Here is a 17,178-nt window from a genome sequence, read left to right as displayed (position 1 = left end):
ATGCTTTAGTTTTCGGTCCCGCTATCTACACTAACACACACACACACACACTAACACCACACACACACACATTATGAATATATATATATATATATATATATATATATATATATATATACAGTTAGGTCCATAAGTATTTGGACAGTGACACAGTATTTGTAATTTTGCCCCTGTGCACCACCACAGTGGATTTGACATGAAGTAACCAATATGTGAGTGAAGTGTGGACTTTCAGCTTTAATTTAAGGGGTTGGACAAAAATATTGCTTTAACCGTTCAGGAATTACAGCCAGTTTTATACATGGTCACCCCATTTTCAGAGGATCAAAAGTAATTGGACACTTGACTAACGAGTGGTTTCATGGGCAAGTAAGACCTTTCCCATCGTTATCCCATGACAAATTAAGCAGATAAAAGGTCTGGAGTTCATTCAAAGTATTTACATTTGCATATGGTAGCTGTTCATCGGATCTCTCAACATGAAGTCCACAGAGGTGCCAATACAAGTGACGGAGGCCACCATTAGGCTGAAAAAGCAAAGGAACTCTATCAGATGGATGGTAAACACTTCAGGAGAGGCCAAGTCAACATTCTGGTACATTCTTAAAAGAGAGAACGCACTGGCAAGCTCAGCAACACCAGAAGGCTTGGAAGACCACGGGACACATCTGCAGTGGATGATCGCAGGATTCTTTCCCTAGCGAAGACAAACACATTCACAACATGTAGTGAAGTCAGAAACACTCTTGAGAGGTAGGGGGTATCACTGTCCAAGTCTACAATCAAGAGACGCCTGCATGAAAATAAATACGGAGGGTTTACGACAAGTCGAAAACCACTGGTGGCACTTAAGAACAGGAAGGCCAGATTAAATTAAAGCCGAAAGTCTGCTCTTCAACCACATCTCGAATACGTCATGTCAAATCCACTGTGGTGGTGTACAGGGGCAAAATGACAAATATTGTGTTACTGTCCAAATACTTACGGACCTAACTGTATATAAAGAGCACTTCAGTTTATCCTCCGGAGCAATAGGTGGCGGTAGTGCGTCGTAAAGGTGGCTTGCCAAGTAGGAAGAACCGAGACGTTTCGTACAAAATGTTAATGGCACGGCTGAAGAGAACCCGTCGTGAAAAAGGAGGCGTCGTAAGGTGATTTAAGTGTGTGTACGTGTGAGTGCATGTTTTTAATTACAGGTCGAGTGCAGACGTTTCATTGTATCGTATTGTAACGTGCATGGATAACAAGACATGCTGGCCGCCGGCTCGCGCGCCTGACCCTTTAGTCTAGCGGTTAGCGATGCCCCCTGCGGTGCGGGCGATACGGGTTCGCGTCCCGGTCGCGGCACTTCCTGTGGTTGCGTTGTCCCCCCCCCCCCGAATTCGCTACCATGTTATAGATTTAAACTGGAAGGCGATGTCATTAAGAGGTTTTTTTTTCTTTTGCGTAATCCCTTTTGGATAATCAGCCAGGCTCACGTGACAGGATTCGGGAAGCTATCACTTTATGAGTTGGATCTCGGTTAGTACCCTTGACCGTAATCACTGGCAAAGAGACTATAAAACCTTGAGGAAAGCGCAGGAGACCAAACAACTGAAAGATGTACGCAAAGGGATTCGGTACGTGTGTCGGCGTTGATACTACCTGCCACTTGGGAACGTGGGAGGATAGGCCAGTGTTTCTCAACCGGGGGGGGGGGGGGGGTCCGGGGACCCCTAGTGGTCCGTGGTGTAATTGCAAGGGGTCCGTGAAAATAAAATATCTTTAAAAAAAAGATCCTATGACATTTATAGAAATAGGATTATTTTACTCAAATGTGACTGAGACCTTTATCTACCTATAAAGGGTAACAGGACTTTTTTCTCTAATTACATCTGTTTCACAAGTGTAATTTATTGTGTTTTAATAAGAGATCTCGCTTCCGTTTGCACTGTTAAAAGTTACTGCATAAAAATTCTGTGTTGTTACATATATCTGAAAGTTACTGAATACATATTCTGTTTTGTTACATATATCTGAAAGTTACTGAATACATATTCTGTGTTGTTACATATATCTGAAAGTTACTGAACACATATTCTGTTTTGTTACATATATCTGAAAGTTACTGAATACATATTCTGTGTTGTTACATATATCTGAAAGTTACTGAATACATATTCTGTTTTGTTACATATATCTGAAAGTTACTGCATAAGAATTCTGTTTTGTTACATATATCTGAAAGTTACTGAATACATATTCTGTTTTGTTACATATATCTGAAAGTTACTGAATACATATTCTGTGTTGTTACATATATCTGAAAGTTACTGAATACATATTCTGTTTTGTTACATATATCTGAAAGTTACTGAATACATATTCTGTGTTGTTACATATATCTGAAAGTTACTGAATACATATTCTGTTTTGTTACATATATCTGAAAGTTACTGAATACATATTCTGTGTTGTTACATATATCTGAAAGTTACTGAACACATATTCTGTTTTGTTACATATATCTGAAAGTTACTGAATACATATTCTGTGTTGTTACATATATCTGAAAGTTACTGAATACATACTGTTTTGTTACATATATCTGAAAGTTACTGCATAAGAATTCTGTTTTGTTACATATATCTGAAAGTTACTGAATACATATTCTGTTTTGTTACATATATCTGAAAGTTACTGAATACATATTCTGTGTTGTTACATATATCTGAAAGTTACTGAATACATATTCTGTTTTGTTACATATATCTGAAAGTTACTGAATACATATTCTGTGTTGTTACATATATCTGAAAGTTACTGAACACATATTCTGTTTTGTTACATATATCTGAAAGTTACTGAATACATATTCTGTGTTGTTACATATATCTGAAAGTTACTGAATACATATTCTGTTTTGTTACATATATCTGAAAGTTACTGCATAAGAATTCTGTTTTGTTACATATATCTGAAAGTTACTGAATACATATTCTGTGTTGTTACATATATCTGAAAGTTACTGAATACATATTCTGTTTTGTTACATATATCTGAAAGTTACTGAATACATATTCTGTTTTGTTACATATATCTGAAAGTTACTGAATACATATTCTGTTTTGTTACATATATCTGAAAGTTACTGAATACATATTCTGTTTTGTTACATATATCTGAAAGTTACTGAATACATATTCTGTGTTGTTAACTATATCTAAGTTACAACTGAAAGCTCTTATTTTTACCCCAAAGAGTGAATAAATGCTATAATGCAATCTAAAAGGCAGTTTCTACTGTTTCTATCAAATTGCAACCCCCCTCCCCCAAGATCAGGTGGAGGGGTCCTCAGGGTAGATCAAAAATACGCAGGGGGGTCCAGGACCCCAAAAAGGTTGAGAACCACTGGGATAGGCAACAGGTTATAGTCAGGCTGTGTACTACTAGATGGCCAGCAGGGGGCGAGCGCGCTTCATTTTATGGTGGAGGATAGTTCCACTGTAGAGAGCGGCTTTCCTTCACCCACCCCTTTGCTTTGGGGATGTTGGAAAAGTAAAAAAAAAAACAGAACTACCTGGTCCATCTCAGAATAAGATCGGAGGTATTATGATACCTACCCGATGTTGTTGCAGAGGCCGGCAAAAGACAGCAATCGGTCAGGGGGTTAAAAGTAATGATCTCACATTCACTTCAGATGTCATCAGTTTCGGGGCCTTTTTACAGTCTTAGCTCAGAGTGCCACTTTATTAGTCCTCCTCTTGCCCCTGCTGCCAGCAGATGCCAATACCTGGCGCGCAGCTCTGTTAATTCAGGTGACAGGGTGGTCACACTCTATGTTCAGTTGAAACTGACCTCAGCTCAGCGGATAGATAGATAGTCGAGGGGGCCCAACATTTTTTGCTCCTCATACTGGGACACGTGGTGGATGTTGTGCCACATATCGATGCGTAATCTCTCGTCTACGCGCACGGAGTGGACCGGCACGGGGGGGGGGGGCGAATGTGGACAAGAATGTTGTCCAAAACCTCCATCGGTTGTGTATGTTGAGAGTCATTAGGTCAAACATTGTTAATCCACATGTAGTTATGCAAGACAGGGGCTTACAGATGAAATGGGAGGGCGCTTTATTCATCTCCAAAAGGAGATTCCAGTGTCACAGCGGCGTGAGAGCACACAGCCGCGCTTTGGGTGTACAGCACGCCGAGCAGCGTGAGAATACGCACACGTAATGGTCCGTGTAGGGATGCGCCGACGCCGATACCAGGCCACGCCGTCGGTGACGTGTCTTAGATTGAGGCCACATGGCATACAGTGGTGGGGGTGGGTGGTGGTGATTCTGTCTCAATTATTTTGCCCATCAACCCCAAACTAACGCCCCAAGTCTGCACTACTCAGCCAAAGTAACGAATCGATACTTGGTATCAACCGATACGTGTACTGATATTGATATTGGGGTGGGGGGGTGAGGTGGGGGTCGTGGCAGATATTCCAATGGGAGGTGGATGGTGCGCGAATGGCGGTTACCACTTTAAGCGTACCCGGCTGTGTCGAGCGCAAATACGCAACGTGCGTGTGACAAAACCCAAGTCGCGCAAGACATTTTACGAAACGGTACCCACTCCAAACACCCCGGCTTCCTCCCAAACGGCGCGGCGCCTCTGCGCGTGCGCGGCGGCGCGCGCAAAAAGATGGCAGCGGCGGTGAGGCTAAAAAAAAGAAAAAGAGTCTTGTGTTACTTAACACGCGAGTGTAATGAGCCCGGGCCGTGACAGGCGCCGCCGGGACCGCGTCCTATTGGGTCCGCAATCGCCGGGTGGACTGAATAAAAAGGAGAGGTGCGGCGCAGGGTGAGATTAGTGGAGAGGCAACTGCAGGAAGCAGCAGCAGCAGCAGCAGGAGGAGCAGCAGCAGGAGCAGCAGGAGGAGGCACCGGAGCCCGTCATACGCTGCTGTGAACTCGCAACTCCCTCAGGTCCGTGCACGGCGACGGCGGCGTCACCACCTCGAGCGAGCGCTTCCACTAATTGGCGTTAATTAAGAGTTCGCGAGCCGCTCGGTGTGCAGTTTGCGCCGTGCGTTGAGCTTACCTGCCCGGGGAGGGTTGACGAGAGAGAGGGAGGCGGAGGCGGCGGGACACCAGACGCGGGTTTGTAGGTAGAGTCGATTTGGATCGAGTGTCTCCTTCTTTTTTTTTATATTTTATTTAAAAAAACAACCAAAACCATATTTATATTTATATATACACATATATACACACATCCATCCAAGATGATGATGATCATTGCGGAGTTCTTCGTGGTCCTCTTGAAAGTGCTCTGGGCTTTCGTCACCGCCGGAGCCAAGTGGGTGGTGCGGCCGAAGGAGAAGAGCGTGGCCGGACAGGTGTGCGTGATCACCGGGGCGGGGAGCGGCCTCGGCCGGCTCTTCGCCAAGGAGTTCGCCCGCAGACGGGCGGTGCTGGTGCTATGGGACATAAACAGCCAAAGCAACGAGGAGACGGCGGAGATGGTGCGGCAGATATACCGCGAGCTGGACAGCCCCGTGCCTAAAGTCGGTAAGTTTGGGGGACCGTTAACCGGGAGGGGTGGTGGGGGGGGGGGGGGTCCGGTCCCGGTCCTACGACCGCCGGTGTTAAATATAATACCACTAGACTTCAGCTTTATGGCCAGTATGGTGGTGCTGGTGGTGCTGGTGGTGGTGGGGGTGGGGGGGTTGTGTTGTCAAGACATTTGTCAAGGACGAGCGAGATGCATGTCCGCTGACGTCACGAGACTTGCTTTTTTTATTTTATAAGTTTGGGGAAAACAAAACAAAACCCTCAACCAGTTACCTAAGAGGGACTGGCCAGGACCCCTCATGGCTGATGTTGGGCATGTGTCTCCATCCGGTCTGGTTGTGTAACTCGGCATTTCTATGCACGCATGCATTGGCTGCTAAAGATGCATTGGGTGCTGAAGATGCATTGGGGGGTCAAAGTGCACATAAAGTCATCAGTCTAAGATGGATTTGGCCGATAGTACCCCCCCCCCCGGTGCATTGATTTCTGATCAGCGTCATCATTTTCTGCATCCTTCTCGCAGGACCTGTAGGAGGGGTGGAGGAGGTCCCCCCGTTCCAGCCGCAGGTGTACACCTACGTGTGTGACGTGGGCAAGCGGGAGAGCGTGTACTCCACGGCCGAGAAGGTGCGCCGCGAGGTGGGGGAGGTCGACATATTGATCAACAACGCCGGCGTCGTCTCCGGCCACCACCTGCTGGAGTGCCCCGACGAGCTCATCGAGCGCACCATGGTGGTCAACTGCCACGCGCACTTTTGGGTAGGTTCTCGTTTTCTATTCGGGGCCCTGGAACATCTACCCCCCCCCCACCCCCACCCCCGTGTCTGTATTTGAATAGCCTTGTCCGGAATTGGTATGAATGACTCCTCTTCTTCTTTTTCTTCTTCTCTTGTTTGTCCAATTTAGCCTTCACTCCTAATCTGAGTTGCATGTGACTATAATTGGGATTTTTTTTTATATACATATCTATCGGCCCCTACTACACATCTGCCCCGACTACACATCTGCCCCAGTTTTCCATGTTGTCAACAGTGTTTGCTGCGGTGCCAGCTTTACAGAAATGTTTCCACTCTGTGTTTCCTGCCTGCTCATAATCCCGTCCCGTTGTGCGCCAGACTCTGCGTTAGTACATTCTGTGTGTGTGTTGGCAGTGGGGAAAGTATGACCATAAATAGCGGCCTTACATCTTCATATTTCATTACCGGCTCCGTTCTGCCAGAGGAGAGTCATGGGTTTGGTTTGATGTTTGAGGAGGCAGCTGTTTGGCAGTCCGTGTTAGTGATGATCCCCACGGTATGTCGGCCCTCCTCCTCCTCCTCCTCCTCTCCTCTGGCTGCGGAGGGCTTTTTGGACGGATCTGCTCTATCCGCTCATTTGATGTACCTCAGAATAGCTGCATAGTTTTTATTTTCAGCGTTGTCTTTGCCCGGGCTCTGTCTTCCCTGTCAGGAGAGATTTAGTTATCCGAGAGGCTTGAGTTTGATGGAGGGAACATGCTCGGCTTTAGATGAGCACAGGCTGTGGTTTTGATTGAAGCCTGGTATGTGTGGAAGACGGTCAACCGTGGCGATTAGATGCACAGCCTTGTTGATGGGAATTAGGGGGCCGGGTGTTTGTGTTAAGGCCTCTTCCCTCTCATCAATACTAGACCGTTACTGGAAGATGACTGCAAGCGTGGTGATTGTGCACCGATTTGTTCAGGGACCTGCTGCAGAGCTTGCCCAAAATGGCTCGGCGAATGCATCCTTAGCTTGATGGCCCCAGCTCCGAATCCACCACTTCATCCACGATTGTATTTGTCGGTAATATGTTGAGCAGTGTATTTAGTGAAGCGGATGGATTCCCGCTTCAGTCTTTTGGCTGCAGTGTCCCGCCCCTCTTTTTTCCCCCCTCTTTCAGAGGAACTTCAACCTCAGTGACACCATGAAACCACAGTTATTGGAAGCTCCCTAATTGAGCATGAAAATCTCTTGTGTTGTCAGTCAGTCAGGTTGTGTATTTCCCCCCTGTAATGGATGCTTCATTCAAGCCATTCATGCCTCCCTATACCGGCCACCTCCGCACTCCTCCTTTTTTTTTTTTTTCCATCCGGGATTTGGAGTCAGGATCCAGTGGTTGGGTGGCAGAATTGGGATTCTCATTAGGGGTCTGTGTTTGTTCTGCTGTTATTCTGTCAAGGGCCTTTTTTCTTCCCCCCCCCCCCTTTTTTTTTCTTTCTCTTAAGAGGAGGGGCAGATGAAAGCAGGATGTAATGAATGGCGACAGCCAGAATGGAGGATGTGGTTCATTAAAGACACAAGCTGGATGAATGAATGGAGCCTAGCCTAACGGGGACCTGTTCGCTCTCCTCTCTTGCACAAACGCATGCGCTCGCTTTACAGTTGCTCACCGCATGCAGGTGGCACACTGCACAACGATCAGACATTGTTATTTTTTTTATTTCATTTATTTGCATAATGGGTTTTAAAATGGTCTTTTTGTGCCACGTGACTCAATAAATGCCCTCGGACTAGACGGCCTTTTCGTTCAAACCTTGAACCGAGTTCTCGATTCGGTTTGTAGAGGTGCATACCCTTTTGTTCTGGCTTTATTCTAGCATGCTGGCACTATAGGGGCATCACAAAAGAGTATTTTTTTTATTTCCTGATGACTGTTTGCCAAAGTAGGGGATTAAATCGGACCGGTCCAGTTCTTGTGTGTCATTTTAATTTACGGAGGCATGAAGTATTGCTTTCTTAAGCTTGTAGTCTATCTGTTCCTCCGATGCCCTGGCAGTGGACGTAAACAGCCCGGGGTGCACTCTCCTCACACGTCTCCAAAAAAATGTGACATATTGGAGGAGGGGGAAGAGACAACAAACGCTCCGAAGACACACTGACATGTGTTTGCATTTGCTCTTGTCTAGCATCGCTTATTTGGCAAAAATGTCCCGTGGGCTCACAATATCATATACAGCCACTCAGAAATATTTGTGGTTGATTTTCCAGATAAGCGGTGTCTGCACCCCCACCCAGCCCTGACTCTGATCCGTGCCTTGTGTTGCAATTTCCCCTAGGAGTGCCCCCCCCCCCCAGCAAACACACACACACACACACACACACACCTGTCTCCATAGCACCACAACTGCAGGTTCACTCCTCCCGCTCCACCTAACATGCACTGCTGGAAATGGAAAAGGAAACCAGACTCCAGATAGAGGAGGGAAAAGACTGCTGTTGTTGTGTTTTGCCCTTTTCTTGTGTGGTTCTCATTGTATTGGAGAGTACAGTAAGCCCGGGGTAGAGACGTGAGTTGGAGAAAGTTGTGTGTGTTTGGGGGAGGGGGGGGGTCTGCCATCCCAGCTCAGATCCCACACTGTTCCTCCCCTCCTCCTCCTCCTCCTACAGACCCTCTTACCCCCAAACTAGCCTGACTTGGAGGCAGAGGGTGCAGCTGCATGAGAGACATGTAGGCCAGCTCTGTCTCACACACACACACAGCAATGAGTCAACTCCTCATTCCCCTAAGGTTTTTACGAGGCAGGGGGTCATCACATTGAATTTGCCTGGTGATGCTTTGATAGGTCCAGCTGGTGATGGCAGTGCTTAGTCTTCTCATTGGTTGTCCTGCAGGGACGGACAGTTGTGCTCCGAAGGTTTAGATATCTAAGCTCATGTCACTAGCGACTGGTGGTTTTATCGTCGGGGTCTGTTCGGTAAAGTGAAATTAAATCCCCCTCAGCATCTCAAGCTGGTTACTCAACAGGTGTTTTAGGAACAATAGGGGGGGGGGGGCAGTCCCACCCACCCCTCCCGTGGACCTCGGGCCTCTCTTGCTCTGCCGTAGCCGACGGCGGAGGCCCGAACCGCGCCAGAGAGAGCGGGAAAAGAGGGAGGAAGGAAGGAAAGCGGCCCCGTCCCATGCGCAGGCAAGGCAAGAGGGTAATGGAGAGCTGCTGCCTGACCCACTTTATCTGACAATTGGTTTCTTGTCTGTGGATCAGCTTGACGAGATGCCAGGCGACAAGAGCCAAGTTCCGCGGGCTGCATTCCTGCTGTAGCCAGAGAAAGGAGGCAGCCAGGCAGAAGGGTCCTACTTGACTGGTTTTATATGGGCCCCTCCCCAGGCCTGGTGCACCTGTACCCCTTAATGGAGCCAGCGAAGGCTACGCCCACTTTAAGGCCTCTCTCTTTGCATGTACCTGGTAGTGAGGGTGGTGTGTGTGTGTGTGTGTCTGGGGTGGGGGTGGGGGGTTGGTTGGGTAAGAGCTACCTCCCTGTCTTGGTTGAAGTGGTCGGTTTCCAGGAAAACCGGACTCCACCAGCAAAGCCTCCATCTGGGGGGGGGGGGGGGGTTTGGGTGGGTGGATGGTGGGAGGTAGTGGATCTTTCTGAAAGCTTCTTTTCCCAGGCTCTGACCACCAAGCCCAGAGGGCCGCTGATGTGTTGATATGATGCTTGGCCTGTGTCCACAGCAAGCGGTCAGCCCTGGCCAGAATGTGGTGGATCAATAATGAAACTGAAAAAGACAATTCGTCATCACCTGGATTAAAGCGCAGTCATATTTCTCTCTCTCCCCCTCTCTCTCTCTCGCTCTCTCTCTCTCCCGGGGGAGAGGTCAGCCCAATTAAATGGCCATCTGGTCCTACGCAAAGGCCAATATTTTGGTCATATTCCTGTTGGTCAGGCGCTAGCACTAACACAGTCTGACACCCCAGCTGCAAGAAGCTTTGTGTGGCTCAAATTCTCCCGGGGGCACCCACCAATTAGGGGGCGCAGCGGGCAGGACACCCCCACATGGGCCAAGGAGGCCCGGCTGTGTCAGCGGGTAATTTAGCGTAACAGGGAGCGTTGAGACCCAATTATGGTGGCTCTGATGTAAGACATGAGCCGCTGTTTGCTTTCACACATTTTGTGTCTGAGAGGTCGGCGGAGGTCGTACGCACATGCCAGTGCTGCCATGAGAAGCGGGACACCGCGGATGGGCGGAAGAGGGAAGGACGGACCGTTCGGCCATGTTCAGCTGGGGGGAACCAGTCCCTGCCCTTCTCGCGGTCCCTCGCCATCCGAGTTCCGGTTCTTCTTGCGCTCTGTCGCCAAAGTCCTCCCGTTGTACGTCGGCGTGGGGGATTAGTCCTGGATCAGTGTGCCAGGGTAGGTCATTCCCCCCCCCCCTTCCTGACGTTGATGTGGGAGTGTGCTGGGAACCTTCGGCACACATTTGCACGCAACACCCCTCGATCGCCCACTCACATCCTGGCCTGCAGCCCCCCCATTCCCAGCGATTGCCCAGGCCTCGTATTCTCCCCTTCTCTCAGGGCCCCCCCCCCCCATCACTCGACGAATTGAATATTGCAGCAATTTGGGATTTAATGTCCTGGAAAAGTGCAGATGTTTGGAGCCCAGTCAAATCCGTTGTACCTGGCTATAGGATGAACTCTGAAGGGCTCTTTCATGCCCGTCCCTGAAATGAGCCCTCCACGGCCTGGACCTGATTTAACGCTTACGCTGGTACTTGCCAGGCACGACGGAGGGGGAAAAAAAACCTCAGCGTGAACGTAAACCCACATGGAGAGACGACGCCAGAAGTCGGTAGGCACGGTGGGAGTTGTGTTGACGTTTGAGTGCCGTTTCGTGTGAGGTGTTCCTCCCCCGATAGCGGTCGCTTAGCTGTACGGCCCGGTACCGTGCACTCTCCGGCTCTGGGCTCCCCTTCAAAAAATGTTTACAAAAGGAGGTCCAATCGTCGTGCGCTTAACCCCCTTTCTGGCCACGTGTGCATACCATCGTGAGCTGATTTCCAACTTTTACCATGATTTTTTTGGTATTGTTGGCATATGAAAACAGCCTACGGTGTTTTTAATTTCTCTGCAAAGTGAAATCTAACCCCCCCCCCCCCTTATCGGAAGAGAAATCAGGGGCAGGCTCTGTTTTTCACTACGGCAGAGACCTCTGATGAGAACAGACCTCGCACCGATGCCAACAAAGGACCTGCTGCTCGTTAGGAGACCTCCTAGGGGGGGGGGAGGCCGATCGGTCAGTTCCCATCATTGCCGTCACGTGTCACACCTGCTGATTGGCCCACGCTGTGTCCAGGGCAGATCCGAAGTCAGCTGAGGAGCCGCAAGAGAAGTGGAGATCGGCGAGTTAATCGGCCGTAACCGCTCGCCTCTCCCGATCTCCTCCCCAGCGTTGTTCTTCTCACCACCTCGCTCGCTCTCATCGGGTCAGCCAGCGGAGCCACTCGGGCTCTCACGTGGCTGTCGGGGGGGGGGGGGGGGAAAGGGCGTTTAACCTCGGTTCTCCTCTCCTGTGTGTGTGTGTGTGCGCACGCCGGCATGCGCAAGTAATGTTCGGCTGACCGCCGCTCAGGCAAGACACCAGGCCATGTGGGTAGACGTTAGGCTGAATTGCATTGTGGGAAGTGTTGAGTGAATGGAGTCCTATGATTGGTGCTGTCAGCAACTCTTTAGACCCAGGCCCGGCAGCGGGCACCAGATCCGTGTGGGAAAAGAAAGGCATTGTGGAGTCGGATGCACATGTGTACATGCACACACACACACACACACACACACACACACACACACACACACACACACACACACACACACACACACACACACACACACACACACACACACTCTTGTTCGATGAATAATTTCCTCCCATCTTCCCTTAGTGGCCACTTCACACCTGCTGCAAAGAAACAATTTGAACTGTTTCTGAGAGAGGGTTGTTGTTTTTGTTTTTTTATGTACGAAGCCTTCAAACGCCACACGTCCAGAAGTCCGTCCGACTTTTAGCGCCTGCGTATGAAATCTCCTTCAAAAGTCTCTCGCCGCGTCGCCATGGAGAAGAGACTGGCGGGCGGAGGGGGAGGAAAGAGACGATCAAAGGGCTTTGGCACCGACAAACTGCAGAAGTGAACTAACCTTGCTGTCTTTCTTTCCCCTCCTCTTCCCCCTCTCATCTGTCTTTCCCTCAGACCACCAAGGCGTTTCTGCCCAAGATGCTGGAGCTGAATCATGGGCACATTGTGACGGTTGCCAGCTCCCTGGGTTTATTCAGCACAGCTGGAGTGGAGGTTCGTACCAAAGACAACCACACACACACACACACATGTGCACACACCCATCCTTCACAAAATCCTAACCAGTGCTTTTCTTAAAAAGAAAAGAAAAATACTACCCTCTTTATGCCAGCTAGCAGAAAAAGCCAGCGGAGGTTAGCCCCTCTCTCTGGTTGTCCCTTCAACCGTTAAATTAACGGACACAGATGAGTGTCGGGGAGCCCCCTTTTTATAGAGGTCTCCATTTGCAGCAGTGGGGTTGGGGCGGGGGGGGGAGCCCCTACCGGGTGCAGACCCCGGAGCCAGAATAAGCTGACAGCTCCCCGAGGGATGGAGACATCTTCATCACCGCTTTTGTAAACGTACTCAGTATTCAGATCACAGCCGCTGCCAATGGACTAGGTTTTGATTTCCCTCCTTTAGTTAATTCCCTTTTTTCTATGTGTGTGTGTGTGTGTGTGTGTGTGTGTGGAGATAATGGGTAGACCGCCCCACCGGTAATGTGTGTGATGGCTTGGTGTACACTAAAGTCTATCCCTTGGGTGAGGACGGTGTCACTTTCAGATGGCCTTCGGGGACTGCCGGCCTGTTTGCCTCTTTTGTTTTTATAGCTCCCGTCAGCTTTTGTTGTGCGGGCAATTCACCCGTTACGGCTGACGCTCCCTTCAGAGACCGACGCGTCAATTCTCGGTGAGCCATTACGGTTCCTGGAAAGGCTTTTGAATGTGATTTTTTCAGGGCTGCGCATTAACTTTAGGCAACCCCAAGCTGACGGCAGGGCCCCGCCTGTCATGTGGGCGCGGGCGAATCTCCCTTTATCCGCCTCGCGTTTATCGACGGGCATCTGTGTTTGCCCGAGCCCTTTTGTTTGTTTTTTTTTTGAAGATTATTTCCATGGCGAACCACATCAAAACGGTCCCGCCGAGCCGCACGGTCTCGTGATGCACGGGAGAAGAATGCTAATGAAACTGTAGAGCGAAGGGAAGGGACTCGCTCTGGGTTTTGCGGTCGCGCCATTAACGGGAAGAGCGAAATCCCCTTCGGCCCCCCGGGGGGCGTGTTTGGTAGCGTTCCCTTTGAGTCCCTGGGGTTCGGGCTGGGGCCGGCGTCGGGGAGTTTTTACGGGGCTAACCTGTTCTCTCATTTATTCCCCCGCAGGATTACTGTGCCAGTAAATTCGGTGCCATTGGGTTCCACGAGTCGCTGAGCCACGAGCTGAAGGCCTCGGAGAAGGACGGTATCAACATGACGCTGGTGTGCCCCTACCTGGTGGACACGGGGATGTTTAGAGGCTGCAGAATAAGGTTGGCACGCAGCACACATGGCCCGGCGTAGTTGCGCTGGCACCTCTCGGGGTTTTCTTGCACCTGGGGCAAAGTCGGCTATCGTCTCTAATTTTCGCCCCGTAAAGCGGGCTCATAAGCGGCATTTGAGCTTCAAAGGAGCAGGCCGGTCGACGGTCTTGGTCGTCTCACAGAGGCCTAAACAATGTCCCTTATCACGGTCGGTGTTTCGGTCCAAACAATGAGGGCCACTTTTTTCCCAGAGGAGAGACTCGCCTCGACAGGTGCACCTGGGCTGAGCTCCCTTCCCACGCCCCCTCCGCTATAATAGCCTTCACAGTGTGACATGGCTGGCGTCGGCAGGTGGCGTGCCCTTTTGCTTTTTAGAGCCCTGACACTACGGGACGATCTCTCCAACTACGTCCCAGTTATCAGACAGCCACCCCCCCCTCCCGTGACCTCGTATATCTCGGAGTTAAAAATGGCCGCATTGGCACTGTATAAAACCTCTTTTGTAGGTTCTGGTTGTTTTTACTTTGTCGCTCTGTATGCCGATATCCCCGTTCAGCTGAGATAAGCTCGAAACTTGTTCTGCTCGGACTTAAAAAGATCCATTGTTTCAATGATGACCTGCGATGCCCCAAATGTTGCACCTGCCGGTGACTGACCTTGGATCATTTTCTCTGCACAGGAAGGAGATCGAGCCTTTCCTGCCTCCTCTGAAGCCAGAGTTCTGTGTGAAGCAGTCCATGAGGGCCATCCTCACCGACCAGCCCATGATCTGCACTCCTCGCATTGTTTACATGGTCAACTTCATGAAAAGGTGAGCTGCCTCTCATCATCTGCCCCCCACTTCAAGCACCGAACCCTCTTGAGCTCACTTCTAACACTTCCTGCTTCTTTTTTTGCCTAACCTTTCTGTGCTGTATTCATGGCTCACGAGCCTTTTTTGAAATGTGTCGGTCCCTAACGGGTTTACTTGGTGTTGCTAATTTTCCCCTCCGTCTCTCTCGCAGCATCCTGCCCTTCGAGGCCATTGTGTGCATGTACCGATTCCTGGGTGCCGATAAGTGCATGTACCCCTTCCTGGCCCAGAGGAAGGAAGCGATGAACAACAATGAGGCCAAGAATGGGATCTAGGGGGCGCTGTGTCCAACGTGCACGAGGGCACACGGAACCTGCAAGCATGAGGATACGACCACTGACGGGGGTGTATATTGGGAGAAAAAAATGAAAGACTGAATCTAGACTGGTGCACTTGCATTGAGCAAATGCAAAGGTTTACCATATTGTTCCTCTGGAACAAAGAAAGCTGTGTACTACACAAAGGATTTATTTGACTTTGTTTTGTCTTTTTTTTTTTTTTTTGGTTTTTTTTTTAAGGTTTGAATAAAAAAAAGTTAAAATAAAATAAATAAAAATTAAAGGTTTAAATAAATCAACATCTATATACATGTGTCACTAGTTTTGAAATCATACGAAAAAGGTATTCATTAATTAACTATTTACATAATGTAGTCACCAGCCTTATCTAGTGTCTTTGTGGAACTATACAGTATGTTACTGTATGAACAGTTAAAAGGATCCTTGTCACTTTTTGTTTTGTTGTTTTGTTTTTGTTGTTTTGTTTTGTAGACATGCACTGTAATTACTGACACTCTACACTGCCCGACACGCGCTGTGTGGAGAAGGTTCAACACGGCATTTCACACAACCCGCCCAGAGGCTCCGCTTAACCCGCCAGGAACTCGCACTACATATGGCCCCCAGATTACACTGCTCTGATGGTAGTTTGGGTTGACTGCGAAGGTCTTCAGCACGATGATACAGTTTTGAGTTTGCCACCCACCCCCTCCTCTCTCCCCCCGTCCCATCACCCCCCCCCCCCCGCCCCATTAGACATGTAGCGTAGATGTTGTTGGTCAACAAAGCATTCCAGACATCTGCTAGCCTCTCGCCGGCTTACCTAGATTCTTCATAGGAGAGCCCAGGTGGAATGTGAAGGGATACGTGTCCTTTTTAGTGATGTTAAAATGTTATTGTAGGTCCTGTCGACTAATCCCTCTGTAATGAAAAGTAAAACCCTGAGCGTGTGAAGCATTTAGGACGCATTGACCCGAGAGGAACCTGCCAGGGAGCCGAGGCGGAGGTCAATGTTTTTCCTCACTTTTCTTTCCTTTTCCAGATTGGCATGTGTTCATAATATAAGCTTGTTAGTTGCCAGTTGCTAATTTGTCGACGATTTGTCAAAACCAGAGACCCGTCGCCGGGTCGTGAAGTTGAGGGAAGTCCATTACGACACTAGCTTGACAATTTTGTTTCGTTGTTTCCTGAAGTGACATCCTCACTTTGTCGTCCACCTTGTCCAGTTACCCTGAAGTGTAGATGTTAAACTTTTGTGAAAACCGTTCCCCCCCCCCCCCCCCGAAACGACTGTCTCCACAATATTTGACGTATGACTATTTTCTATACTTTCGCAAAGACAGGAGTTTTTGAATTTCAACTACATTCCAATAGGCGTCATTCCTTCAGTCACAGTGATGAGCCTAAATTCTCTACCTCTTAATTTTTGCCATTTATTGACAGTATGACATAAGCCTGTTTTTTTTGTAATTTTCTGAAGACTGCTCCATAGCAGAGCAAATGTGGTTCCGATGTCTAGTGTCTCTACCTAACTTAAATTAATAAAGTGATTTAGATTATTATGTGTTGTGTCTTCAATGGCTCTTATCCCATAAATCATCTGCCAGCACGTGGTGTGGAAGATGGCGTCGCTTCAGATTTGTTGGGGAGGGGAGAAAGGAAAAGCCGCTCGGCTGAAATTGCTGGAACTTAAGCATGTATGAAAATACTAATGTTAACTAATGATACAACCAAAATAAACTGAGCAGAGGGGTGAGCTGCCTGGCAGTTCAGACACCAAACTGGAGAGCAGATATCCACCGGGTGTACGCATCTCCCCTTCTCCTCCCAACTTGGTGACAAAATATACGCACACAGACAGAAACACCAGGGCTTTTCCTGCCATTATAAGACTTTAGCAAAGGGCCCAGGTTGACAGAACAAGAAATATGGGGGGTGGGTGGGTGGGGGGGGGGTTATTGATATGCAGCGCTCAAGCTAAAAAAATACCCAATAAAAATGGGTAACACTTTAGTATGGGGAACATAAAAAAAACTTAATCACTAGTGAATTAGTAATGACCAAGATGTCACTTTAGTATGGGGAACATATTCTAAGTAACAAAAACTTAATTACTAGTGAATTAGTAATGACCAAGATGTCACTTTAGTATGGGGAACATAT

At 48.7% G+C, this 17,178-nt stretch overlaps 1 protein-coding gene across 1 annotated transcript; it reads left to right on the top strand.

The window, feature by feature from the left end:
* Positions 1 to 4,698: 4,698 nt before the first annotated feature.
* On the top strand, positions 4,699 to 16,563 carry rdh10a (retinol dehydrogenase 10a). The gene is made up of 6 exons (XM_056299352.1): positions 4,699 to 5,539; positions 6,066 to 6,301; positions 12,506 to 12,604; positions 13,748 to 13,893; positions 14,564 to 14,695; positions 14,889 to 16,563. The coding sequence occupies exons 1-6, from the start codon at positions 5,254 to 5,256 to the stop codon at positions 15,010 to 15,012; spliced, it is 1,023 nt and encodes a 340-aa protein (XP_056155327.1). The 5' UTR covers positions 4,699 to 5,253; the 3' UTR covers positions 15,013 to 16,563.
* Positions 16,564 to 17,178: the final 615 nt, after the last annotated feature.

Source organism: Lampris incognitus, chromosome 19 (genome assembly GCF_029633865.1).
Source record: "Lampris incognitus isolate fLamInc1 chromosome 19, fLamInc1.hap2, whole genome shotgun sequence".
Taxonomy (NCBI): Eukaryota; Metazoa; Chordata; class Actinopteri; order Lampriformes; family Lampridae; genus Lampris; species Lampris incognitus.
Note: the sequence above shows the minus strand (reverse complement) of the source record. Positions and strands in the feature narration are given on the sequence as shown.